Source organism: Xenopus tropicalis, chromosome 1 (assembly GCF_000004195.4).
Source record: "Xenopus tropicalis strain Nigerian chromosome 1, UCB_Xtro_10.0, whole genome shotgun sequence".
Taxonomy (NCBI): domain Eukaryota; kingdom Metazoa; phylum Chordata; class Amphibia; order Anura; family Pipidae; genus Xenopus; species Xenopus tropicalis.
Genome location: NC_030677.2, coordinates 212,853,156 through 212,878,680, shown reverse-complemented (window position 1 = coordinate 212,878,680; position 25,525 = coordinate 212,853,156). Strand labels below are relative to the sequence as shown.

Genomic DNA, 25,525 nt, shown 5'->3' with positions numbered 1-25,525 from the left:
CCCCAGTCCCTTCCCAGAGGCTATTATCCCCCCACTGCTACTATAGGCACCATCTCTCCCTACTATACCTGCTATCCCACAGCCCCAGTCCCTTCCCAGAGGCTATTATCCCCCCCACTGCTACTATAGGCACCATCTCTCCCTACTATACCTGCTATCCCACAGCCCCAGTCCCTTCCCAGAGGCTATTATCCCTCCCACTGCTACTATAGGCACCATCTCTCCCTACTATACCTGCTATCCCACAGCCCCAGTCCCTTCCCAGAGGCTATTATCCCCCCACTGCTACTATAGGCACCATCTCTCCCTACTATACCTGCTATCCCACAGCCCCAGTCCCTTCCCAGAGGCTATTATCCCCCCACTGCTACTATAGGCACCATCTCTCCCTACTATACCTGCTATCCCACAGCCCCAGTCCCTTCCCAGAGGCTATTATCCCCCCACTGCTACTATAGGCACCATCTCTCCCTACTATACCTGCTATCCCACAGCCCCAGTCCCTTCCCAGAGGCTATTATCCCCCCCACTGCTACTATAGGCACCATCTCTCCCTACTATACCTGCTATCCCACAGCCCCAGTCCCTTCCCAGAGGCTATTATCCCCCCACTGCTACTATAGGCACCATCCTCTCCCTACTATACCTGCTATCCACAGCCCCAGTCCCTTCCCAGAGGCTATTATCCCCCCACTGCTACTATAGGCACCGTCTCTCCCTACTATACCTGCTATCCCACAGCCCCAGTCCCTTCCCAGAGGCTATTATCCCCCCACTGCTACTATAGGCACCATCTCTCCCTACTATACCTGCTATCCCACAGCCCCAGTCCCTTCCCAGAGGCTATTATCCCCCCACTGCTACTATAGGCACCATCTCTCCCTACTATACCTGCTATCCCACAGCCCCAGTCCCTTCCCAGAGGCTATTATCCCCCACTGCTACTATAGGCACCATCTCTCCCTACTATACCTGCTATCCCACAGCCACACCCCCTTCCCAGAGGCCATTTGCTCATTGCTGTTGCTACTGAGTGGAGGTGCTCTGTGGAGTTGTGACTTTCTCCCAGGCCCGGCTGGGTCTGGGGGTTAGTTTTGTGGGTACTTTTTCTCTGTTTTTTACTGTTTTTCCCTACTCAATGGGGAAGAAGACGAAACCATTTGGCCGGGTAGTTGAGACCCGTTTGAGAAGCAGCAGGAAGGCCACTGAGTCCAACATCATGGTGACAGTGGAGCGCACTGCAGAGGGCAATGTTTCCTGCTCTGATAAAGGAAAGGAAAAGAAAAGCAAAAGCTGTTCCCAAAGCGGCATGGAGAGTGACTCTGAGGACCTGGGCGCCGGTGTTGGAGTAACTGCAGGGAGCTGCGGAGCTACAGCAGAGGCGGACCAGGAGGTGAGAGGAGAGTCTGATGGCTGCAAAATGGCTGCTGGCAGTGAGGGGCATGGAAGCCATATGGCAATGGTGGTTGCAGAAAGTGTTCTGACCAACCAGGAGATGGCTGCTGCCAATGGGGAACATGGAAGCTGTGTGGCCCTGGAGGTTGCAGAGAGCGCTCTGAGTGATCAGGAAATGGCTACTGCCTGTGAGGTACATGGAAGCCGTGTGGCCCTGGAGAGTGAGCAGGTAATGGCTGCCGGCCCCCTGGGGAAGGCTGGGGAAGTGCACAAAGGTACTGAGACTGTTATACAGTATGACACCATTATTAATGCTTTGAAAGAGCTGCGGTGTTTGGAGGAAAAACAAAGTAAGTTAAACAGAGACATTGACAGACTGATAAAGAGTGAGGATTCGCTGAAAGGAGAGAGGAGAACTCTGTTTATCAGAGAGGTGACTTTCCTCAATAAGGAGCTGGAAGAGACTGAGATCTACATTAAAGACATTCTGGCTGTTATAGAGCCATGGAGGGCGCTGTATGGCAACAAGCAGAGATTTGAGCAGATGAAAGAAGGCAATGTGACTACTGAGAGACTGCTTAAAGTCGCTGAACTGCTCAAAGAGACTGAGGTTTCAAAAACTGTTGCAGAATGTAGCGTTGCTACTGATACTGTGCATAGTAACGGTCTTTCCAATACTGATGGTGTGTGTGCAGCTGCCGTGAGTGGGATGAGGGCTGAGGTGCAGGTGATTGCAGGTAATGCAACGTGTGTGACTGAGGGGGGAGGGGAAGGAAAAAATGTAGTTTATTCTGCTGGGGAAAGCAATGTGCATGGGGGGACTGAGAGTGTTGCTGGGGCTGCGGGGGGCAGTGTTTGGGAGGGAAGGAGATTCTTTGCACGTGAGCAGGATGATGAGTTTGATGATGAGTTTGATAAGAGGAAGAATGTTGTGAAAATTAAGTGGGAGAAAGAGAGGGAGGATTTCCCGGGGCGCAGGTTTGTGGGCAGAAACATCATTAAACAGTTGCTGGGTTTTACCCCACAGGACGTTTATGCCTTGCTGAGTGTCACAGACACAGAGTTTGATTTAAGCTATAACTTATCCCAAGGGTTAGAGGAGTTCTGGAGGCGGTACCATCTGAGTAAAGAGGCCAAGGAGTGGGAGGGGTTTAGGGTAATACCGGTGTCCAAACCCGAAACCAAACTGGTCACCATTATCATGAAGAGAGAGACAGTGCATGAGCAGGACATCCTCATATGGCTCCGGCGCCAGTGCACTGTCCTATCCCCCCTGGAGCCGGTGTTTGATGAGGAGGGATTCTGGGTAGGGGGGTATAAAGTCCTATCCCCCCTGGAGCCGGTGTTTGATGAGGAGGGATTCTGGGTAGGGGGGTATAAAGTCCAAGTAAAACTGCATGTGGATCAGAATGTTCAGAAACATCTCCCAAATTCCTTTTTCATTGGGAAAGCAAGGGGTGTCTGTTTCTATGTGGGCCAGCCCAGGCTATGCTATAAATGTGGGTCCAACAGGCATTATGCTGTAAAGTGTAACATACAGAAATGTGCTTTGTGTGGGGAGACTGGGCACCCAAGCAAGGAGTGTGTAAAGGCCATAAAGTGTAACCTGTGTATGCAATCCGGCCATGCTTATAGGGCCTGCCCCGACGCCTGGCGCAACATTAGGAAGGCTTGTCCCAATCTGGAAAAAGTAATGAGTACCCCAATGCCAGGGGAGAACTTGCCCCAGACTGAGGGAAGGGGGGAGGAGAGGGCAGGTGGGGCAAAAGAGACAGACAGGGGGCGCCCAACAGAGGTGAGAGGGAAGGAGAGAGAGAACAAACAGGCAGTGGTACAGGCATCCCAAGAGGAGGGAGGTGGAGGGGATGGTTGGATAGTGGTGGGCAGCAAATATAATAAAGCTAAGGAGGCTCAGTGCCCGGGTGTAATTACCCTCCCAACTGAAAATAGGTTTGTTTTGCCAGGAGGGAAGTCATGGGGGGATTTAGCAGAGGAACAGGTAGAGTTGGAGAGAATGGAGGAGGAGGAGGAGGAGAGGGAGAAAAGGAAAAGTCTCTCATCTGATATCATCTCCAGCAGGAAGAAGAGCAAAAGGGAAGGGGCTTTTCAGTCTCAGGGGGCAGAAAAGGAGTCACTGGAGGAAGGGGAGTTGGGGGAGCAAGATGTGATGGAGAGTCAGGGGGCAGGTGTGCGGGTACAGGTTAAACGGTCTGCTGGGAAATGTTTGGACAATTTTCAAAAAAAGAAACATAAAGATGCCTCTTGATATGTGTTTTATAATGATCTGTAAGAAATAAGATGCTTTGGAGGGAGGTACGCTTTGTTTTTTGTGATATTGATTTATATGTTTGTTTGTTTTTGTTTTGTTTTTTGCTTGATTGAAATGTAATTATTGTTTAATTCTATTTGTTTAATATATTTTAATAAAATTCTCTCCCTACTATACCTGCTATCCCACAGCCCCAGTCCCTTCCCAGAGGCTATTATCCCCCCACTGCTACTATAGGCACCATCTCTCCCTACTATACCTGCTATCCCACAGCCCCAGTCCCTTCCCAGAGGCTATTATCCCCCCCACTGCTACTATAGGCACCATCTCTCCCTACTATACCTGCTATCCCACAGCCCCAGTCCCTTCCCAGAGGCTGTTATCCCCCACTGCTACTATAGGCACCATCTCTCCCTACTATACCTGCTATCCCACAGCCCCAGTCCCTTCCCAGAGGCTATTATCCCCCCACTGCTACTATAGGCACCATCTCTCCCTACTATACCTGCTATCCCACAGCCCCAGTCCCTTCCCAGAGGCTATTATCCCCCCCACTGCTACTATAGGCACCATCTCTCCCTACTATACCTGCTATCCCACAGCCCCAGTCCCTTCCCAGAGGCTATTATCCCCCCACTGCTACTATAGGCACCATCTCTCCCTACTATACCTGCTATCCCACAGCCCCAGTCCCTTCCCAGAGGCTATTATCCCCCCACTGCTACTATAGGCACCATCTCTCCCTACTATACCTGCTATCCCACAGCCCCAGTCCCTTCCCAGAGGCTATTATCCCCCACTGCTACTATAGGCACCATCTCTCCCTACTATACCTGCTATCCCACAGCCCCAGTCCCTTCCCAGAGGCTATTATTCCCCCACTGCTACTATAGGCACCATCTGTCCCTACTATACCTGCTATCCCACAGCCCCAGTCCCTTCCCAGAGGCTATTATCCCCCCACTGCTACTATAGGCACCATCTCTCCCTACTATACCTGCTATCCCACAGCCCCAGTCCCTTCCCAGAGGTACTCAGTGCCAGACATACAGAGGGGGCACAGGGGGTGCCAGTACACACGGGGGGGGCACAGGGGGTGCCAGGACACACGGGGGGGGCACAGGGGGTGCCAGGACACACGGGGGGGGCACAGGGGGTGCCAGACACACGGGGGGGGGGCACAGGGGTGCCAGTACACACATGGGGGGGCACAGGGGGTGCCAGTACACACATGGGGGGGCACAGGGGGTGCCAGTACACACATGGGGGGGGTAGGTATCAGACACACAGAGGGGGCACAGGGGGGGTAGGTATCAGACACACAGAGGGGGGGCACAGGGGGGGGTAGGTATCAGACACACAGGGGGGGGTAGGTATCAGACACACGAGAGGGGGCACAGGGGGGGTAGGTATCAGACACACAGAGGGGGCACAGGGGGGGGTAGGTATCAGACACACAGAGGGGGCACGGGGGGGAGGTATCAGACACACGGGGGACGGGGGGGGCAACAGGGGGGGGGGGTAGGTATCAGACACACAGGGGGGGCACGGGGGGGGTAGGTATCAGACACACAGGGGGGGGTAGGTATCAACACAGGGGGGGGGGGGGTAGGTATCAGACACACAGGGGGGGGCACGGGGGGGTAGGTATCAGACACACACACAGGGGGGTAGGTATCAGACACACAGGGGGGGGTAGGTATCAGACACACACGGGGGGGCACAGGGGGGGTAGGTATCAGACACACAGGGGGGCACAGGGGGGGTAGGTATCAGACACACAGGGGGGGGCACAGGGGGGGTAGGTATCAGACACACAGGGGGGGCACGGGGGGTAGGTATCAGACACAGGGGGGGCACAGGGGGGGTAGGTATCAGACACACGGGGGGGTAGGTATCAGACACACAGGGGGGGCACAGGGGGGGTAGGTATCAGACACACAGGGGGGGGCACAGGGGGGTAGGTATCAGACACACAGGGGGGGGCACAGGGGGGTAGGTATCAGACACACAGGGGGGGCACAGGGGGGTAGGTATCAGACACACAGGGGGGGGCACAGGGGGGGTAGGTATCAGACACACAGGGGGGCACAGGGGGGGTAGGTATCAGACACACAGGGGGGGGCACAGGGGGGGTAGGTATCAGACACACAGGGGGGGCACGGGGGGGGTAGGTATCAGACACACGGCGGGGGTAGGTATCAGACACACGGGGGGGGCACAGGGGGGTAGGTATCAGACACACAGGGGGCGGCACAGGGGGGGTAGGTATCAGACACACAGGGGGGGGCACAGGGGGGTAGGTATCAGACACACAGGGGGGGGCACAGGGGGGGTAGGTATCAGACACACAGGGGGGGTAGGTATCAGACACACAGGGGGGGGTAAGTATCAGACCACACGGGGGGGTAGGTATCAGACACACAGGGGGGGTAGGTATCAGACACACAGGGGGGTAGGTATCAGACACACAGGGGGGTAGGTTCAGACACACGGGGGGGGCACAGGGGGGGGTAGGTATCAGACACACAGGGGGGGGGTAGGTATCAGACACAGGGGGGGGGAAGGTATCAGACACACAGGGGGGGGCACAGGGGGGGGGTAGGTATCAGACACACAGGGGGGTAGGTCATCAGACACACAGGGGGGGGTAGGTATCAGACACACAGGGGGGGCACAGGGGGGGTAGGTATCAGACACACAGGGGGGGGGCACAGGGGGGGGTAGGTATCAGACACACAGGGGGGGGGCACAGGGGGGGGTAGGTATCAGACACACAGGGGGGGGGCACAGGGGGGGTAGGTATCAGACACACAGGGGGGGGCACAGGGGGGGTAGGTATCAGACACACAGGGGGGGCACAGGGGGGGTAGGTATCAGACACACAGGGGGGGTAGGTATCAGACACACAGGGGGGGTAGGTATCAGACACACAGGGGGGGTAGGTATCAGACACACAGGGGGTAGGTATCAGACACAGGGGGGGGTAGGTATCAGACACACAGGGGGGGTAGGTATCAGACACACAGGGGGGTAGGTATCAGACACACAGGGGGGTAGGTATCAGACACACAGGGGGGGTAGGTATCAGACACACAGGGGGGGTAGGTATCAGACACACAGGGGGGGTAGGTATCAGACACACAGGGGGGGTAGGTATCAGACACACAGGGGGGGTAGGTATCAGACACACAGGGGGGGTAGGTATCAGACACACAGGGGGGGTAGGTATCAGAGTTACAGCCAGTTGCATCAAGTACAGGCAAATCCACCTGCTCATCAACATCTTGCAGGCCCCTCCCACTCGTGTACGTCACGGAGCTCCAGCCAGTCCTAAGTCGCCCTCCCAGTGACGTCACTAGATGCCTGCCAATCCTAAGTTGGTTTCGCACAAATAGAAGGGAGGGCGGTGACGCAATCAGACAGCGCCGGAAGGGAAGGGACAGGCCGGGCAGTGCCGGGCACACAGGAGCGGGGAGCGGCATGTTCCGAGCGGTCAGTCGGGCGGGGAGCCTCCTGCTGCGGGTAAGTGGCCCCGTAATGTAATGGTACCAATGGGATTGGCTTTCCCATATAATGTCTGTGAACCTGTAGAGAAACCCCCCCCCCCTAATGGATCTGACCCACAAATCCCTATAAACCTGGTGAGAATGAGGGATGACTTCATAGTGGTACAGCCCCAGTGTGAGTGTTATATCCCCCTATACTTATAGTGGTACAGCCCCAGTGTGAGTGTTATATCCCCCTATACTTATAGTGGTACAGCCCCAGTGTGAGGGTTATATCCCCCTATACTTATAGTGGTACAGCCCCAGTGTGAGTGTTATATCCCCCTATACTTATAGTGGTACAGCCCCAGTGTGAGGGTTATATCCCCCTATACTTATAGTGGTACAGCCCCAGTGTGAGTGTTATATCCCCCTATACTTATAGTGGTACAGCCCCAGTGTGAGGGTTATATCCCCCTATACTTATAGTGGTACAGCCCCAGTGTGAGTGTTATATCCCCCTATACTTATAGTGGTACAGCCCCAGTGTGAGGGTTATATCCCCTATACTTATAGTGGTACAGCCCCAGGTGAGTGTTATATCCCCCTATACTTATAGTGGTACAGCCCCAGTGTGAGTGTTATATCCCCCTATACTTATAGTGGTACAGCCCCAGTGTGAGTGTTATATCCCCCTATACTTATAGTGGTACAGCCCCAGTGTGAGTGTTATATCCCCCTATACTTATAGTGGTACAGCCCCAGTGTGAGGGTTATATCCCCCTATACTTATAGTGGTACAGCCCCAGTGTGAGTGTTATATCCCCCTATACTTATAGTGGTACAGCCCCACTCCTATATATAATCACTAACCCAGTCTGAGTGTTATATCCCCCTATACTTATAGTGGTACAGCCCCACTCCTATATATAATCACCCAGTGTGAGTGTTATATCCCCCTATACTTATAGTGGTACAGCCCCACTCCTATATATAATCACCCAGTGTGAGTGTTATATCCCCCTATACTTATAGTGGTACAGCCCCACTCCTATATATAATCACCCAGTGTGAGTGTTATATCCCCCTATACTTATAGTGGTACAGCCCCACTCCTATATATAATCACTAACCCAGTGTGAGTGTTATATCCCCCTATACTTATAGTGGTACAGCCCCACTCCTATATTTAGTCATTAACCCTATGTGGGTACTCAGCTTTACTCTTATACAGCAGAATGAGCCCCCACTAAGCTCCGCTACGGTATATATTAAACCCTGTATGTCCATACAGCGATACAGAGCATGTGGAATTTATATACAGTAATTTATCTATATGGCGAAGCCACCTTCATTAAATACCCCTAGGAATGGTGACAGGCAGATGGGGCATCTTTGCTTCTGTTTAATGCAACGCTGCAGCGGCATCAAGATCCTGCACTGACTGGCAGCCTGTATGTGCCCCTGACTTGTCCATTCCTGATCATGCTGGCGCTGACTTTATCCCCACTCTTAAGGGATCCACCCCAGCAAGTCCCCCCCCCCCCCCATATTATGGGACCCACCCCGCTCTTACTGTATCCACCCCCCATGCTGACCACTTTTATAGTCCTTTTTATCCCAGGTCTAATTTCTGCATTATATTATAGATATTACCATTGTTCTATATTATGCTAGTATTGCCCCAGGATATAGTATCGCGGATGTGCAGTATTGCCCCAGGATATAGTATCGCGGTTGTGCAGTATTGCCCCAGGATATAGTATCGCGGATGTGCAGTATTGCCCCAGGATATAGTATCGCGGATGTGCAGTATTGCCCCAGGATATAGTATCGCGGATGTGCAGTATTGCCCCAGGATATAGTATCGCGGATGTGCAGTATTGCCCCAGGATATAGTATCGCCGATGTGCATTATTGCCCCAGGATAAAGGCTGTAGGGCAGAATCCAGCCAATGAAAGCTTCCATGCCCCCTGATACCCCTCTCTCATTCCCTCTCACTCGAGGTGCCAGGGTTCTACTGAATGTGGGGCAGGGTTGTGGGCAGGGGCTGCTGTGGGTTGTACTGTGGGGCAGTTTCAGGGAACTTACCTGCCTATAACCCGTCTCTCCTTATACCCCCAGGGCTCCCAAGTACATTACCCCAGAACGTGGAATAGAGAGGCCCAGCGGTGCTTGTCCTCCGGCCTCCCCATGAACACCGTCGTGCTGTTTGTGCCCCAGCAGGAGGCCTGGGTGATAGAACGAATGGGGCGCTTCCACCGCATACTGGAGCCTGTGAGTATCTGCCCCTTCACTAACCCATTGGCCAAACAATGGGGCTACACCTACATGTGTGAGACTGCAGGCATAGGGGTAATATGGCCCTTAATTACCCCCAGTACCAGATAAACGGCTTCTATAGAACCGCAGTGAAACAGGAGATGAGACAATAATGGTTGAACTACAACAATTTACGGTTAAGCCATTCCCTAGAAATAACAGGGCCACTGGTTTCATTATCCGCACTCTACAACATGGCTGAAAATGTCTTTCCCTGGTTTACTTGTCCTTTAATCTTCTTTCGGCGAGAAAATAAAACGACATAATAGAGAAAAATGTGCCCAGTTCTGTGTTTTTGAAATTTACCAGTGGGACATAACCAGAAAGGGGCGCGGGGGGCTCCGCTACTGGGGTGTATGTTTAGAATCTGGGGACCTGCAGAAGGGGGGGCTACTGAAAAAGCCAGTCTGATGCCGGTCACTTGCAGCTCATCTGTTGGGGCAGTTGCCCTTGGGATTCGGGGCAATTTGGCTCATGTAATTGTTTGCCCCAGGGACTGGAGGTGCTTGTTGGGTGGTCAATGTGGCAGTTTTTAATCAGTGTTGTTGTAGCAGGCAATGGGGGGGCAGGGGTTGGGGCATTTGGCCACCCCCCCCCCCCAGCCATTTGCCCCCCACCCATTTGCCAAAACTGCTCAGTGTTCCAATGGTGTAATATCCCCCCTAAGCTGTTACTGAACCCCCAGCATTTCACCCTTTCAGGGCCTGAATGTGCTCATCCCTATCCTGGATCGGATCCGCTACGTGCAGAGCCTGAAGGAAATCGTCATCAATGTCCCCGAGCAGTCGGCGGTGTCACTCGGTGAGGGGCCGATAGGATCCAATCACAGCTCAGACATGTCAACATCTCTGTAGGCGATACTAAATGGGGGGGGGGGAGGGTTATGTTACATAATTGTTTTGGTTATTTGTAACAGTAATTAAAAGCAGTATCTGCCCCTTTCAGTGGGTATTTGGGTTTACTTGCCCTTAGGAATGACTGTTTAGTCATTGTGCCTTTTTGCCCTGCAGATAACGTCACCCTGCAGATAGACGGGGTTCTGTACCTCCGGATCATGGACCCATACAAGGTACCGTCTCCCATAGTCTCTCCGGTGTTGCCTTTGTTTGAGTTCTGTAGCCTGGCTACATGTTGCAGTTGGTCTCAGTTTCAGTGGGAATCGCTTTCTTCCCTATCCCCAGGCAAGTTACGGGGTGGAGGACCCGGAATACGCAGTCACCCAGTTGGCACAGACCACCATGCGCTCTGAGTTGGGCAAACTGACTCTGGACAAGGTCTTCAGGGTGAGTCCATTTGTGTTCACCCGAGGGGGGGGATCTGGGGGTCTCTCTGTATAAAGAGGAAGGTTTATAGAAGCTGTTCCCATCCAGGAGAGAGAATCCCTCAATGCCAACATCGTGGATGCAATAAACCAGGCATCGGACTACTGGGGCATCAAGTGCCTGAGATACGAGATCAAGGACATCCACGTCCCCCCCAAGGTCAAGGAAGCCATGCAGATGCAGGTGGGTCTGGGCCGACCCCTTGGGGTGATTGGTGGCAGTTTGTTCCCTGCGCCAGCGTCTGGCAGCCGTTCCCCACTTGTGTCTGAGTGTCTGGCTCCTCCCACAGGTGGAGGCGGAGAGAAGGAAGAGGGCGATGGTGCTGGAGTCTGAGGGGACCAGAGAGTCGGCCATAAATGTGGCAGAAGGACAGAAGCAAGCCCAGATCCTGGCCTCCGAGGCTGAGCGGGCAGAGCAGATAAATAAAGCTGCGGGTAAGGGATCCGGTGTTACTCCCGGAGATGGGCGGGGCATGAGAAAAGCAGGTGGAGCTACTTGGATTGGGCACAGCACCATCTGCATTCTGTGCCCTGGGTTGGGACTGTGGGAAAATGGGGAGACAAAGGGCTCACATCCCAATCACAAAAGAGGCTGCATTAGGTTTTAGGTATAGGTCCATCATAATCAGGGGGCTCCGGGGATAGGTCCATCATAATCAGGGGGCTCCGGGGATAGGTCCATCATAATCAGGGGGCTCCGGGGATTGGTGCAGTCATCAGGGGGCTCCGGGGATTGGTGCAGTCATCAGGGGGCTCCGGGGATTGGTGCAGTCATCAGGGGGCTCCGGGGATTGGTGCAGTCATCAGGGGGCTCCGGGGATTGGTCCAATCAATATTGGGCTCCGGGGATTGGCACAGTCATCAAAAATAGCACCTGTTTGCAAAACCAAGCAGAGAGGCTGGCACTGGGCACATAATACTTATACTGACTTGGTCTATTTGTCCCCATTAGGTGAGGCCAATGCCATCCTGGCGAAAGCAAAGGCTCGCGGAGACGCCATCCGGATGCTGGCAGAGGCCCTGACACAGCAGGTAAAGCTGCACAACTGATACCCCGAGTGGTTAAATACCCTGTAACTAATGTTAAACCTGTAGGCAGTACCAGGGCAAATCTAAGGGGCGCTCTAGGCAAGCCCCTCCCACAGTCATGTGACAAGCAGGAGAGGGGCAGTGGTTACTATGGAAATAATGTTTAATCAGGACATTTTAACTGCAGTTACTATAGGGGGTGCCCAGACCCCCCCAGTACAAGCCAATGAGTATTATCTCTTCCCCCCACCAGAATGGCAATGCAGCCGCCTCCCTCACCGTGGCTGAGCAGTACGTGTTGGCCTTCTCCAAGCTCGCCAAGGAATCCAACACCATTCTACTTCCAACCAACACCGGAGACATAAGCAGCATGGTGGCCCAGGTAAGAGCTGCCCCCATCATTGCCCCTGAGGCACTTTCCCAGGGGACATAGCATCTAACCCTCGTCTTCTCTTCTCTCCCCCAGGCAATGGGCATTTATGGGAAAATGACCCAGCAGCAGTTAGCGCAGAGCAGCCCCACCCTGAGTGACGGCACAATGGGCACCGAGACACAAGGGCAGAGCCAGAGTTAGCCGTGCAACTGAACCTCGTGGCTGCCAGCCGGGACTCTTACCTCTATACAATGTCGGGCTCATTGATTATTTTTTTTAATGGAATTTCATTTATGTAATATATTATTATTGGGATTGTGTGTCTCGGGCTCTTCTTCCTCTCGGGTGTAACTGCTGGGATGGAGCGGTAAAAGGACAGAGCCTCACGCGTCTAGTGATAAATCACTGAATCCTAGGGCTCCCCCCATTCCCTACAGGCACCCCCACTTACCCTATGTGCTCCTGTATATAGCCTATGTATCTCTCTGTACAGGCTATGGGCAAACTTAGGGGGCTGTTCCTGCTGAATTGTGCTTAGTACAGGGGAATCCCTATGTGCCATAGTTTTATGGTATCTCTCTGTACAGGCTATGGGCAAACTTAGGGGGCTGTTCCTGCTGAATTGTGCTTAGTACAGGGGAATCCCTATGTGCCATAGTTTTATGGTATCTCTCTGTACAGGCTATGGGCAAACTTAGGGGGCTGTTCCTGCTGAATTGTGCTTATACAGGGGAATCCCTATGTGCCATAGTTTTATGGTATCTCTCTGTACAGGCTATGGGCAAACTTAGGGGGCTGTTCCTGCTGAATTGTGCTTATACAGGGGAATCCCTATGTGCCATAGTTTTATGGTATCTCTCTGTACAGGTTATGAACAGAAGTGTATTTATTTGCTTGATATGGAAAAGCCTGACTTATACTATATGATATATACTAAATAAATACACTTTATTATCGTACAATGAAATGCCACAAAAACAGTAACAGCGACCCATTTCATACATGCACTTACTTGTAGGAGCTTGTTGAGTGCGTTAAATGTGTAGCTGGTAGCTATGGGGGCAGTGGTACCCTAGGATTATATCATAAATGCCATAAAGAGCGCAATACATTCAGGTAAGAGCTCTGCTGCACTGTCAGCGCCCCCTGCTGATAAGGACTTGTGAGTGAATCTCTCCTGTTTCACTTTGCCAAAAAATGTGTGGAATGCATTTAAGTCAATTGGCGTTTGTCCTGGGTGGATTTTCATTATGGCTAAGCTTCCCCCCACCATTTTGCCCCCTCCAGAGAAGTTTACAAAAAAAAAAAAAAACTTGTGCCTGAGTCTGAGCTTTCAGAAGGAGCCAGCGTTACACATTAGAACTGCTTTCAGCTAACCTATTGTTTCTCCTACTCCCATGTAACTGGAGGAGTCCCAAGCCGGACTTGGATTTCTTACTATTGAGTGCTATTCTGATACCTACTGGGAGCTGCTATCTTGCTCCCTTCCCATTGTTCTGCTGATCGGCTGCTGGGGGTGAGGTTGGGGGATATCACTCCAACTTGCAGCGCAGCAGTAAAGTGAGACTGAAGTTTATCAGAGCACAGGTCACATGGCTGTGGCACCCTGGGAAATGAAGAATATGGCTAGCCCCATGGGAAAAACAGATTACAATGCAGGATTCTGCTGGAGAAGCTCTATTAACTGAAGGGCCCTGAAGGAGCCATTTCTCTGATATTCTCCCCCCAATAAATCATCCGCCCCTCCTAATTGCCAAATCCTTCCTTTTCCACTTGCCTATGTAAGCAGGGAATTATGGGAGAGTAGACATGGGAGGTGCACATTGTGCTAGAACTGCCTATTATACACAATATCCTGTGAACTGTATCCTTATAAATGGTGCTTAGTGATGTCATCACTGTCACGTGACTCCTGTCGTACTTGTGTATTATGCAGAAGGGTAGAGGTTTTGCCAACCTAATGAGGGGATTAACTTCCCCTTGAAACTGGGTGAAACAGAAAACAATGAGGGGATTAACTTCCCCTTGAAACTGGGTGAAACAGAAACAATGAGGGGATTAACTTCCCCTTGAAACTGGGTGAAACAGAAAACAATGAGGGGAATAACTTCCCCTTGAAACTGGGTGAAACAAAACAATGAGGGGATTAACTTCCCCTTGAAACTGGGTGAAACAGAAAACAATGAGGGGAATAACTTCCCCTTGAAACTGGGTGAAACAGAAAACAATGAGGGGAATAACTTTCCCTTGAAACTGGGTGAAACAGAAAACAATGAGGGGAATAACTTTCCCTTGAAACTGGGTGAAACAGAAAACAATGAGGGGAATAACTTCCCCTTGAAACTGGGTGAAACAGAAAACAATGAGGGGAATAACTTTCCCTTGAAACTGGGTGAAACAGAAAACAATGAGGGGAATAACTTCCCCTTGAAACTGGGTGAAACAGAAAACAATGATGGGATTAACTTCCCCTTGAAACTGGGTGAAACAGAAAACAATGATGGGATTAACTTCCCCTTGAAACTGGGTGAAACAGAAAACAATGATGGGATTAACTTCCCCTTGAAACTGGGTGAAACAGAAAACAATGATGGGATTAACTTCCCCTTGAAACTGGGTGAAACAGAAAACAATGATGGGATTAACTTCCCCTTGAAACTGGGTGAAACAGAAAACAATGATGGGATTAACTTCCCCTTGAAACTGGGTGAAACAGAAAACAATGATGGGATTAACTTCCCCTTGAAACTGGGTGAAACAGAAAACAATGAGGGGAATAACTTTCCCTTGAAAATGTGCCAAGGACAGGCTGTCACTGACTATTCTATTCCTCTACTATTCTAAGCCTCCATAGGGCTCCATATCTCCCTGCCCCCCCCCCGTGGCACAAACCCATTGGTACATGCCGATGCTTTACATGATATGCACCAATCAGAACAGCCCATAGAAAAGCATAGTGTGTACATGAATCTGTGGGCCAGGTGTTAGTGCCCAGGGTACTGGTTGGGATGTTAGTGGGTCATTTTGCTGCATTTGGCACAAGGATGGGAGGCATTGGCTGGCTGGCTGGCTGGCTGCCCCTGTGATGTCACTGTCCCGCCCAGTAAGATCATGCCCCGCCTCCGTACCCAGAGTTCCCAGAGAGGAGAGGGGAAACCCTATATGGAAGCTAAAGAGGGAAATCCAAGAAACCGAGGGAATTCAATTATCCACAACTCTGGGCCCCCAACTCCAGCTGGGCCCTTCCTGACTCCCCTGATACCGGGCCTGAGTGTACCCCAAAATCACTGGCTTGTCCATCTGACCAATGAGACGGCTCCATTACTGAGTATCAGAGCATATATGTGTATATATATCAGCTAGGGTATACATATGTGTGTGTGTGTGTATATATATCAGCTAGGGTATACATATGTGTGTGTGTGTGTATATATATATAATCAGCTAGGGTATACATGTATATATACATTAGCTAGGACATACATGTATATAGGGTATATATATATATATATATATATATCACTGCTGTGTGGCCCTACAAACTGTCAGCCCGCCTAGCACTGCCCCATCGCCCAGACCCAAATCTACCTGCGCCTGACCCACCTGACCTACAACTGCCAGATTTATGTCAAAATCTCTCAGGGGGCGATGAAAGTTATAGTTTAACCATGATAAACATTGTTTATTTACACTTGGGGCTTATTTATAAACACTGGGCAAATGTGCACCAGGGCAGTAACCCATGGCAACCAATCTGGGATTAGATTTTTCCAGCCAGCTGCAGATGGAGTGCTGAGAGCAAACTTCTGATTGGTTGCCAGGGGTTACTGCCCAGGTGCACATTTGCCCAGTGTTTATAAATGACCCCCACTATGTTCCATGCTGTGTGAGCGCTGTATGTACTTAGTATGTGCAACACACACACACAATCGCATACTTGTGAATCTCCGCCTCTGGGTCACGTGACTGGCTGGGAAGGGGGGGCTGGCCTCTCGCACTGAGCCTTATTCCTGGCCATAGTGAGTGGGGCTGAGAAGCAGAGAGGACAAAGTTTACATTGTGAAGCTAAACTGCCAGAGGAATCGAGGATACAGTGAGTTCTGACTTCCCAGCACTTCTTCCCTCCCTGAGTGCCAGCTGTGGGGCAGTGAGTGCCAGCTGTGGGGCAGTGAGTGCTGGGGGGGCATTAGTGCTGTGGGACAGGCCGTTACTGCCCACTGAGCTGAAAATAATCCCTGCTGGGGTGTGTCGGAGCTGCTGGAATACTATTAAAGGGCAAGTAACACTGAAACCCTTCGTCCCTGCACAGCTATAGGGGTGAGCTCTGCAACCTGGGACTCCCCAACTGTTACTGAACTACAGCTCCCAGCATGCCCTCTGAGCTACCAGCTATAATAGGTACACACAAGGGTGCAGAGGCACAATTAGGGGCCACATAAGGACCCTCGGCCACGGGCGGCTGTACCTGCGCTGGGTGCACTTATCTCAGGGCAAACATAGGAAATAATGGCCCAGGGTGGGACTGGCCTGCCGGGATACTGGCAAATTCCCAGGTGGGACTGGTCAGTGTGGGCCCCTTTTCCCTTTCTGGAACCCTTTACTATATATATATATATATATATATATATAATTACTATTTTTTTTTTTTTATAGGTTTTGCATTGTGTTTTCAATATTCCAACTTGACAAAAGGGAAAGATAAGAAAGAGTTAATTTGAGACTCTCTAAAGGGGTCAGAAGCCTAATGTTTTGCTCAGATAAGCAAGTGATTGGTGGGGCTTTAATGTAGGTATAATGTGTGTGTGTGTATAAATGTATTTAGTGCTATAAGGATACAGGGTCGGACTGGGCTGGGGGGGGGGCACTGGGAAAAAACCCGGTTGGCCCCGTCGGCCCAGAACCAATCCACACTGGAGCCCCGCCAGGCCACTCATCTCCCTCCCCCGATGCGCTGAAGGTAAGTTTAATTAATGTGCGCTCAGGGGAGGGGGTCAAGTGGGGGCCCCTGCAGGGGTTGTGGGTGCTGCACCCCCCAGTCCGACGCTGCAAGGATACCCAGTGCTGTACAATCTTATAATGTACAATAAATATACAGAGATTTGGTGCCTTGGGGTATTTGGCGCCCTGTGGCCAGTACTGGCCAATCAGTACACAGCAGGCTGCGCAGTCCAGCCCCACATAACAGTTACAGCTGCGACCCTCTGTGTGCCCCTATAGGAAGGCTTATGGCACATACAAGGAGTGTAATTGCACCCCCTGGGGGCCCCACTGAGCTGCCTAACAAAGTCATTTCTTCAAAGCCAATGAGAAAAGCGCATCTGAAGTGGAAGGCAGGGGCGGGCCAAGCCGACCTGGCGCCCTAGGCAACCCGGTTGGCCTCCTCCTCCCCCAACGGCACGGCGCGATCCGATCGGTCATTGCCTCCACCGCTAATGACAAGCGCCGGGGGGCAATGACAAAGTAGCAGGACTAGGGGTAGGCAGAAAGGGTTCCCCCCAATCATTGCGCCCTAGGCAGCTGCCTCTTCTGCCCCCCCCTAGTTCCAGCGCTGGCGGAAGGGGGGGCCCCGGTTCCACATGCTGCTCCCAGGCCCGGCCAATGATCGTTACATTACTGCACCCTAGTAAGAAAAACTCAGCCCGCACCCAATCCTAACCTGCCCACTCCCAACCCGACCCAGCTTCTACCCTCTATTTATAGACCCGCCCCTTTTGTCACATCATCAGCGGGGAGGGCGTGGCTCTATAAATAGAGGGTAAAAGTCTATTTGGGCTGGGAGCTTTACTTATTCCCATAACCCCCAGTTCCTAAAATGCACCATTAATTCACCTTCTGGGCCCCACTGTTTCCCTTTACCCCCCTTGTGTGAGTCCCACCCCCCAGCATTGTGCCCTGTGCCCACAGAGATGAACTGCCAACCCCGACCGGCCCTTGGGTCCAGTGATTGGATGATGGCGGTAGACACAATACAAAGTGTATATATTTGCATTGAAGCAGATCCCTTGAATTCTACCCCTGGGGGTATCTGCCAGTTACACTATTGTGACGTCACTCTCTCCCTGGTTATAACTCCAATGGTTGCTGTTCGTTGCACCATTTCACATAAAATGTTTGTCTCGCAGCAGCGCTCACGTGGTACCGACAGATCCTCTCGTTAATCATTAGCCAAGTAAACCATATCAAAGTGCATGGAAGCTGAAAGTCGGGGTAATTAGTTTCTCTTCATTAGTCAGAACTCACAGCCATAGTGTTTCCCTTAGACAGTACAGTATGGGGGTACAGCTTATTGTGTGCCCAGAACATTCCTTCTCTGTATATTTGTATTTATACATATGGGTAGGGGGTGCCATAGTGTTTCCCTTAGACAGTACAGTATGGGGGTACAGCTTATTGTGTGCCCAGAGCATTCCCTCTCTGTATATTTGTATTTATACATATGGGTAGGGGGTGCCATAGTGTTTCCCTTAGACAGTACAGTATGGGGGTACAGCTTATTGTGTGCCCAGAACATTCCTTCTCTGTATATTTGTATTTATACATATGGGTAGGGGGTGCCATAGTGTTTCCCTTAGACAGTACAGTATGGGGGTACAGCTTATTGTGTGCCCAGAACATTCCTTCTCTGTATATTTGTATTTATACATATGGGTAGGGGGTGCCATAGTGTTTCCCTTAGACAGTACAGTATGGGGGTACAGCTTATTGTGTGCCCAGAACATTCCCTCTCTGTATATTTGTATTTATACATATGGGTAGGGGGTGCCATAGTGTTTCCCTTAGATAGTACAGTATGGGGGTACAGCTTATTGTGTGCCCAGAACATTCCCTCTCTGTATATTTGTATTTATACATATGGGTAGGGGGTGCCATAGTGTTTCCCTTAGACAGTACAGTATGGGGGTACAGCTTATTGTGTGCCCAGAACATTCCCTCTCTGTATATTTGTATTTATACATATGGGTAGGGGGTGCCATAGTGTTTCCCTTAGACAGTACAGTATGGGGGTACAGCTTATTGTGTGCCCAGAACATTCCTTCTCTGTATATTTGTATTTATACATATGGGTAGGGGGTGCCATAGTGTTTCCCTTAGACAGTACAGTATGGGGGTACAGCTTATTGTGTGCCCAGAACATTCCTTCTCTGTATATTTGTATTTATACATATGGGTAGGAGGTGCCTCCTCCAGCACCTGAGTTACACTCCAGCACCTGAGTTACACTCCAGCAGTTAAGTTAATCTGCCAGTTATCCCCCCCACCTACAGAAGTGCAACTGGGAGCCTCACTGTGAGGGGAGCTGTTACTGGGCTGCCTGGGAGCTGCAAGTGACTAATATAAGGGACTGGGCCACAAATACCCCCTACAGTTGTGCCTTTGTTGGGCAGTTACACCTTGTTTGTGCCTAAGGGATTGCTTGTTATTAAAGCTGTGTTGTACCGTTACCTGCCCCTGTGCTGCTTATGTGCCCATAGACTGGTCCCGTGCTCAGGGACGTCACAGGTAGGGGGTGCCATAGTGTTTCCCTTAGACAGTACAGTATGGGGGTACAGCTTTTTGTGTGCCCAGAACATTCCTTCTCTGTATATTTGTATTTATACATATGGGTAGGGGATGCCATAGTGTTTCCCTTAGACAGTACAGTATGGGGGTACAGCTTATTGTGTGCCCAGAACATTCCTTCTCTGTATATTTGTATTTATACATATGGGTAGGGGGTGCCATAGTGTTTCCCTTAGACAGTACAGTATGGGGGTACAGCTTATTGTGTGCCCAGAACATTCCTTCTCTGTATATTTGTATTTCTACATATGGGTGGGAGCTGCCATATTGTTTCTCTACCACCAAATAATAAGAGTTGTGTAATTGCAGGATCCTTGGGTGAAGATGTCCAACACGGTCATTTCCGGTACAGTGGGGGCAATGAGAGCTGCCGCTGTGTCTATATCCCGCCATCGCCTGCCCTTGCTCTGTGCCGCCGGCCTGGGGCTCACAGCCGTTGCTTCGTGGATATGGTGGCGGAAGCGACAAGGTGAAGAGGAGGAACTGGAACAGGTTGGCACCGTGTCTCAGCTCCTGATATACCCGGTGAAGTCGTGCCGGGCGGTGCCCGTACAGGAGGCTGAATGTTCCACTCTGGGCCTGAAGAGCGGGGACCTGGAGGACCGGCATTGGCTGGTGGTGACCGAGGAGGGCAACATGGTGACGGGCAGGCAAGAGCCTAGAATGGTCCTCATCTCCGCCACCTTTCATGGTCATTCTTTGTGCCTTAATGCCCCAGAGATGCAGGAGATTCTGATCCAACTGCCGCTGCCCAAGACTAATAGGGTGCTGGACTGCAGGGTATTTGGCCACGACATCCAGGGTAGAGACTCCGGTGAGCAGGTGTCCGAATGGCTTACGACTTACTTCCAGAGCAGCCAACCCTACCGCTTGGTTCACTTTGAGGCCGGCGTCATGCGACCACGGAAGTCCAAGAAGGTTGAGAAGTTGTTCCGAGATAAAGACGTCATTGCTTATCCCGATGCCAGTCCCATCATGCTCTTATCCGAGACCTCCCTGGAGGCACTCAATGGTCGCCTGGAGCAGCCGGTCTCCTTGGCCAACTTCCGGCCGTGCATCGTGGCGTCGGGGTGCGAGGCCTTTGCAGAGGACAGCTGGGATAATGTGAGGCTCGGCACCACCAGACTGAAGAGAGTAATGGCTTGTGGCCGCTGTGTATTGACCACTGTGAACCCCGAGAGCGGAGTTATAACCCGCAAGGAGCCGCTCGACACCCTCAGAACCTTTCGGCAGAGCGACCCCTCCCTGAAGCACCTGTACAAGAACTCGCCTCTCTTTGGCCAGTACTACGGTGTGGAGCAGACCGGCCTCATCCGCGTGGGAGATCCGGTGTATCGCGTCACCAGGAAGGGCCACCACTGAGACGGCCTCGACCCAAGTAATGGAATTAGCCCACCTTGGCCTACGAGACCAAGTCTAACCAGGCCAAGTTATAGAAATGCACACTCAGAACATAACTGATCCAGAACCGTAATAACCAGATTAAATCAATGAAAAATTTAGGCTCGTTGGCAATGCTGCTTCCGACTTTACTCTATATAATTCTAATTACTGTGAGATGGTCTATATCCAGGCCCTGTATCCCAGGCAATCGGCACAAAGACTATGGCACTCGGCTATACCGGGCTTCACTAACGTTACATCGGGTGCAGAACACCCGGCTCTCAGGACCATTGCGCCTTTTAACGCCCAACAAGAATTGATCTCATCGATGGGCAGGTGAGGAGGCAAAGAGGAGCCAGAGCTTGGCTACCTGCTGTCTTTCAGTGGCCTGAACCATGAAATAAAAAGGTGGCCATTCTGTGTATGGGCCTATGTACGGACCTGTGTATGGTAACTTGTTATGGACCTGGACCTGTGAATGCTGTATATGGACCTGTGAATGCTGTGTATGGACCTGGACCTGTGAATGCTGTGTATGGTAACTGGGTATGGACCTGTGAATGCTGTGTATGGTAACTGGGTATGGGCCCGGACCTGTGAAGGCTGTGTATGGACCTGGACCTGTGAATGCTGTGTATGGTAACTGGGTATGGACCTGTGAATGCTGTGTATGGTAACTGGGTATGGGCCTGGACCTGTGAAGGCTGTGTATGGACCTGGACCTGTGAATGCTGTGTATGGACCTGGACCTGTGAATGTTGTGTATGGTAACTGGGTATGGACCTGTGAATGCTGTGTATGGACCTGGACCTGTGTATGCTTTGTATGGACCTGTGTATGGTAACTTGGTATGGACCTGGACCTGTGAATGCTCTGTATGGACCTGGACCTGTGAATGTTGTGTATGGTAACTGGGTATGGACCTGGACCTGTGAATGCTGGGTATGGTAACTGTATATGGACCTGTGAATGCTGTGTATGGACCTGGACCTGTGAATGCTGTGTATGGACCTGGACCTGTGAATGCTGTGTATGGTAACTGTATATGGACCTGGACCTGTGAATGCTGTGTATGGTAACTGTATATGGACCTGGACCTGTGAATGCTGTGTAAGGTAACTGTGTATGGACCTGTGTATGGACCTGGACCTAAGTATGCTTTGTATGGACCTGTGTATGGTAACTTGGTATGGACCTGGACCTGTGAATGCTGTGTATGGTAACTGTATATGGACCTGTGAATGCTGTGTATGGACCTGGACCTGTGAATGTTGTGTATGGACCTGGACCTGTGAATGTTGTGTATGGTAACTGGGTATGGACCTGTGAATGCTGTGTATGGACCTGTGTATGGTAACTGGGTATGGACCTGTGAATGCTGTGTATGGACCTGTGAATGCTGTGTATGGACCTGTGAATGGTAACTGGGTATGGACCTGTGAATGCTGTGTATGGACCTGTGTATGGTAACTGGGTATGGACCTGTGTAAGGTAACTGGGTATGGACCTGTGAATGCTGTGTATGGACCTGTGAATGCTGTGTATGGACCTGTGTAAGGTAACTGAGCATTTGGCCGCCAGGCTAGAGCAGCCCACAGATACAAGCCTGACTGGCTAAGGAACACTTTACACTAAGAAGAACCACTGACTGGCGCTCCCTGGGCCGGCCTACAGAACTGCACTTGGTACCGCTGCACAGCTTTGGATCTGCCTGGAAACTCCTGGAAAATGACTTGTGATACTAATTCTTGTTACTATTCAGCTGTTTAACTGGACCCGCACTAGTGATTAATGGCAATAAATCCATTTCTAATGAGTGTCAGAGCCGCCTGTCCTACCTGCAAACCCCCAAAGGGCTTGGTGCTCCCTGCACATTGGGTCGGTTCCTTGTGGGTCCGGGCGGATATGGATGTCGGTACGTGGGCACCGATGCCCCAGGAGTGCCGGTATAAATGGACAGGAGGGATGGCAGTTAGTGGGGTGGGAACAGGCAGCAGAAAGAAGGGAAACAATTTCCAACATTTGCAGTAGAAGCAGCCAGGGGGGTATCTATAGGGGGGGTAGAACCTGTGACTCCGGGGGGGCCCAGTGGGGCACTGACTGATAAACAGCGTCTTATTCCCCAAGCTGAGAGGGGCCCTAAATTGATATTGATCTGTTACACCAGCACTGTACTGCAGGAATGGGATCTCCCATCCGACAACCCCATATCCAGAAAGCTCAGAATTAAGGATGTGCGTCTCCCCAGAATCCGTTCTAAGAATGATTTCTTGTGTCTCCGTAACAATCAGACACTACAATAACGAGGCCATGAATCCATATTGGTGCCAAACAATCCCATTGGGCTTATTTAATAATGTTTCAGTAGCCTTAATGGAGACCCCCACTAGTAAAGTAATAGTAATGGCCAGTTGGCAACCTGAACACCACTAGCCACTGATTCACTTTCACCAATGCCGAATACCAACCAGCAGTACATGGTGTGCAGGGTCTCCATATTAAATGGGTTCTGTTAAGGGGGGGCTGGCATATTTCCCCTTTACAGGACGAAGAAAGGTAGAATACAGGGTTTACATTTTATCCAAGAGAAGGATCTCAGATGGCCGGCCAAGCAGGGACGGAATTATTGGGACACAGCCCCCAGATTAAAGGGCACGTCTACCAAAAGTATCCCAGAACTTAACAAAAATTCAAAAATCAAATTTCAAAATTATTTGAAAATCCCTATTAAAAACATACGAACCCCAAAACAAACTGCCTTACGTGTTCCCTACCCCAACGGTACTTAATCATAGGCAGTTGTAACCCCACGGGTTCCATATATTTAAGCACAAGATAACCCCGCCCCTCATTAAAACATCATTTCTAACAACGTAAGATATACTAAAACTCCATAATCATTCAATGCAACTTCTCACATCAAGTAAATACCAAGAAATGGCACTCCAAATCCTACATAAATCCTATCTGACCCCGCTTAAACGATACAAAATGGGTCACCTACCTACATCTAACTGCCTGCGCTGCGACACCCCAGAAGCAGATTTAGAACATTATCTGTGGCCCAAAAATACAAAACTTTTGGTCACAAATTAGCAACTATTGGTCTAGCCCAGGGGTGTCAAACAAGATTGCACAGGGGGCCGAAATTCAAAACACACTTTAGGTCGCGGGCCGAACAGGATAAACAGTTATTGAACTCACTAAAATTCAGTTGTCTTTGCTCTTATATCATTTTATCAGAGCTGGAGTGCCAGCAGCCATATTATTGCCCCGTGTACCTGTGCCAGCAGCCATATTATTGCCCCGTGTACCTGTGCCAGCAACCATATTATTGCCCCATGTACCTGTGCCAGCAGCCATATTATTGCCCTGTGTACCTGTGCCAGCAGCCATATTATTGCCCCGTGTACCTGTGCCAGCAGCCATATTATTGCCCCGTGTACCTGTGCCAGCAGCCATATTATTGCCCCGTGTACCTGTGCCAGCAGCTATATTATTGCCCCGTGTACCTGTGCCAGCAGCCATATTATTGCCCCGTGTACCTGTGCCAGCAGCCATATTATTGCCCCGTGTACCTGTGCCAGCAGCCATATTATTGCCCCGTGTACCTGTGCCAGCAGCCATATTATTGCCCCGTGTACCTGTGCCAGCAGCCATATTATTGCCCCGTGTACCTGTGCCAGCAGCCATATTATTGCCCCGTGTACCTGTGCCAGCAGCCATATTATTGCCCCGTGTACCTGTGCCAGCAACCATATTATTTGCCCCGTGTACCTGTGCCAGCAACCATATTATTGCCCCGTGTACCTGTGCCAGCAGCCATATTATTGCCCCGTGTACCTGTGCCAGCAGCCATATTATTGCCCCGTGTACCTGTGCCAGCAGCCATATTATTGCCCCGTGTACCTGTGCCAGCAGCCATATTGCCCCGTGTACCTGTGCCAGCAGCCATATTATTGCCCCATGTACCTGTGCCAGCAGCCATATTATTGCCCCATGTACCTGTGCCAGCAGCCATATTATTGCCCCTTGTACCTGTGCCAGCAGCCATATTATTGCCCTTGTACCTGGTGCCAGCAGCCATATTATTGCCCTGTGTACCTGTGCCAGCAGCCATATTTGCCCTGTTGTACCTGTGCCAGCAGCCATATATTGCCCGTGTACCTGTGCCAGCAGCCATTATTGCCCCGTGTACCTGTGCCAGCAGCCATATTATTGCCCCGTGTACCTGTGCCAGCAGCCATATTATTGCCCCGTGTACCTGTGCCAGCAGCCATATTATTGCCCCGTGTACCTGTGCCAGCAGCCATATTATTGCCCCATGTACCTGTGCCAGCCAAAAATCAAGTAAGTGCCAGAACTCCGGTTTCTCCTGCCAGCT

The 25,525-nt window shown here is 51.1% G+C and overlaps 3 protein-coding genes across 11 annotated transcripts; 2 read left to right on the top strand and 1 right to left on the bottom strand.

The window, feature by feature from the left end:
• The first annotated feature begins 7,098 nt into the window (after positions 1-7,098).
• On the top strand, positions 7,099-12,513 carry stoml2 (stomatin like 2). The gene is given in 10 exon segments (NM_001004808.1): positions 7,099-7,189; positions 9,278-9,430; positions 10,177-10,276; positions 10,486-10,544; positions 10,657-10,758; positions 10,846-10,980; positions 11,087-11,231; positions 11,749-11,828; positions 12,079-12,207; positions 12,292-12,513. Coding segments are annotated over 10 exon segments (1,053 nt in total). The 5' UTR covers positions 7,099-7,147; the 3' UTR covers positions 12,400-12,513.
• A 3,580-nt stretch (positions 12,514-16,093) lies between these two features.
• Positions 16,094-22,958, top strand: mtarc1 (mitochondrial amidoxime reducing component 1). 6 transcript variants are annotated; one of them, NM_001278436.2, is given in 9 exon segments: positions 16,094-16,291; positions 20,068-21,600; positions 21,649-21,703; positions 21,744-21,788; positions 21,850-21,916; positions 22,017-22,247; positions 22,312-22,365; positions 22,414-22,466; positions 22,507-22,534. In NM_001278436.2, a coding segment is annotated over 1 exon segment (1,038 nt). In that variant the 5' UTR covers positions 16,094-16,291; positions 20,068-20,082; the 3' UTR covers positions 21,121-21,600; positions 21,649-21,703; positions 21,744-21,788; positions 21,850-21,916; positions 22,017-22,247; positions 22,312-22,365; positions 22,414-22,466; positions 22,507-22,534.
• Positions 21,464-22,735, bottom strand: LOC116408229. Of its 4 annotated transcripts, none has more exons than XM_031894964.1 (3): positions 22,312-22,735; positions 22,132-22,272; positions 21,550-22,064 (listed from the first exon to the last, which is right to left on the bottom strand). In XM_031894964.1, exons 1-3 carry the CDS (start codon positions 22,709-22,711, stop codon positions 21,571-21,573), a joined length of 1,035 nt encoding a protein of 344 aa, XP_031750824.1. In that variant the 5' UTR covers positions 22,712-22,735; the 3' UTR covers positions 21,550-21,570. The 4 variants fall into 4 exon arrangements, with proteins under 4 accessions (XP_031750825.1, XP_031750826.1, XP_031750824.1 ...); XM_031894963.1 differs by having other exon boundaries at positions 21,550-22,167; positions 22,199-22,272; XM_031894965.1 differs by lacking the exon at positions 22,132-22,272 and having other exon boundaries at positions 21,464-22,064; positions 22,377-22,735.
• Positions 22,959-25,525: the final 2,567 nt, after the last annotated feature.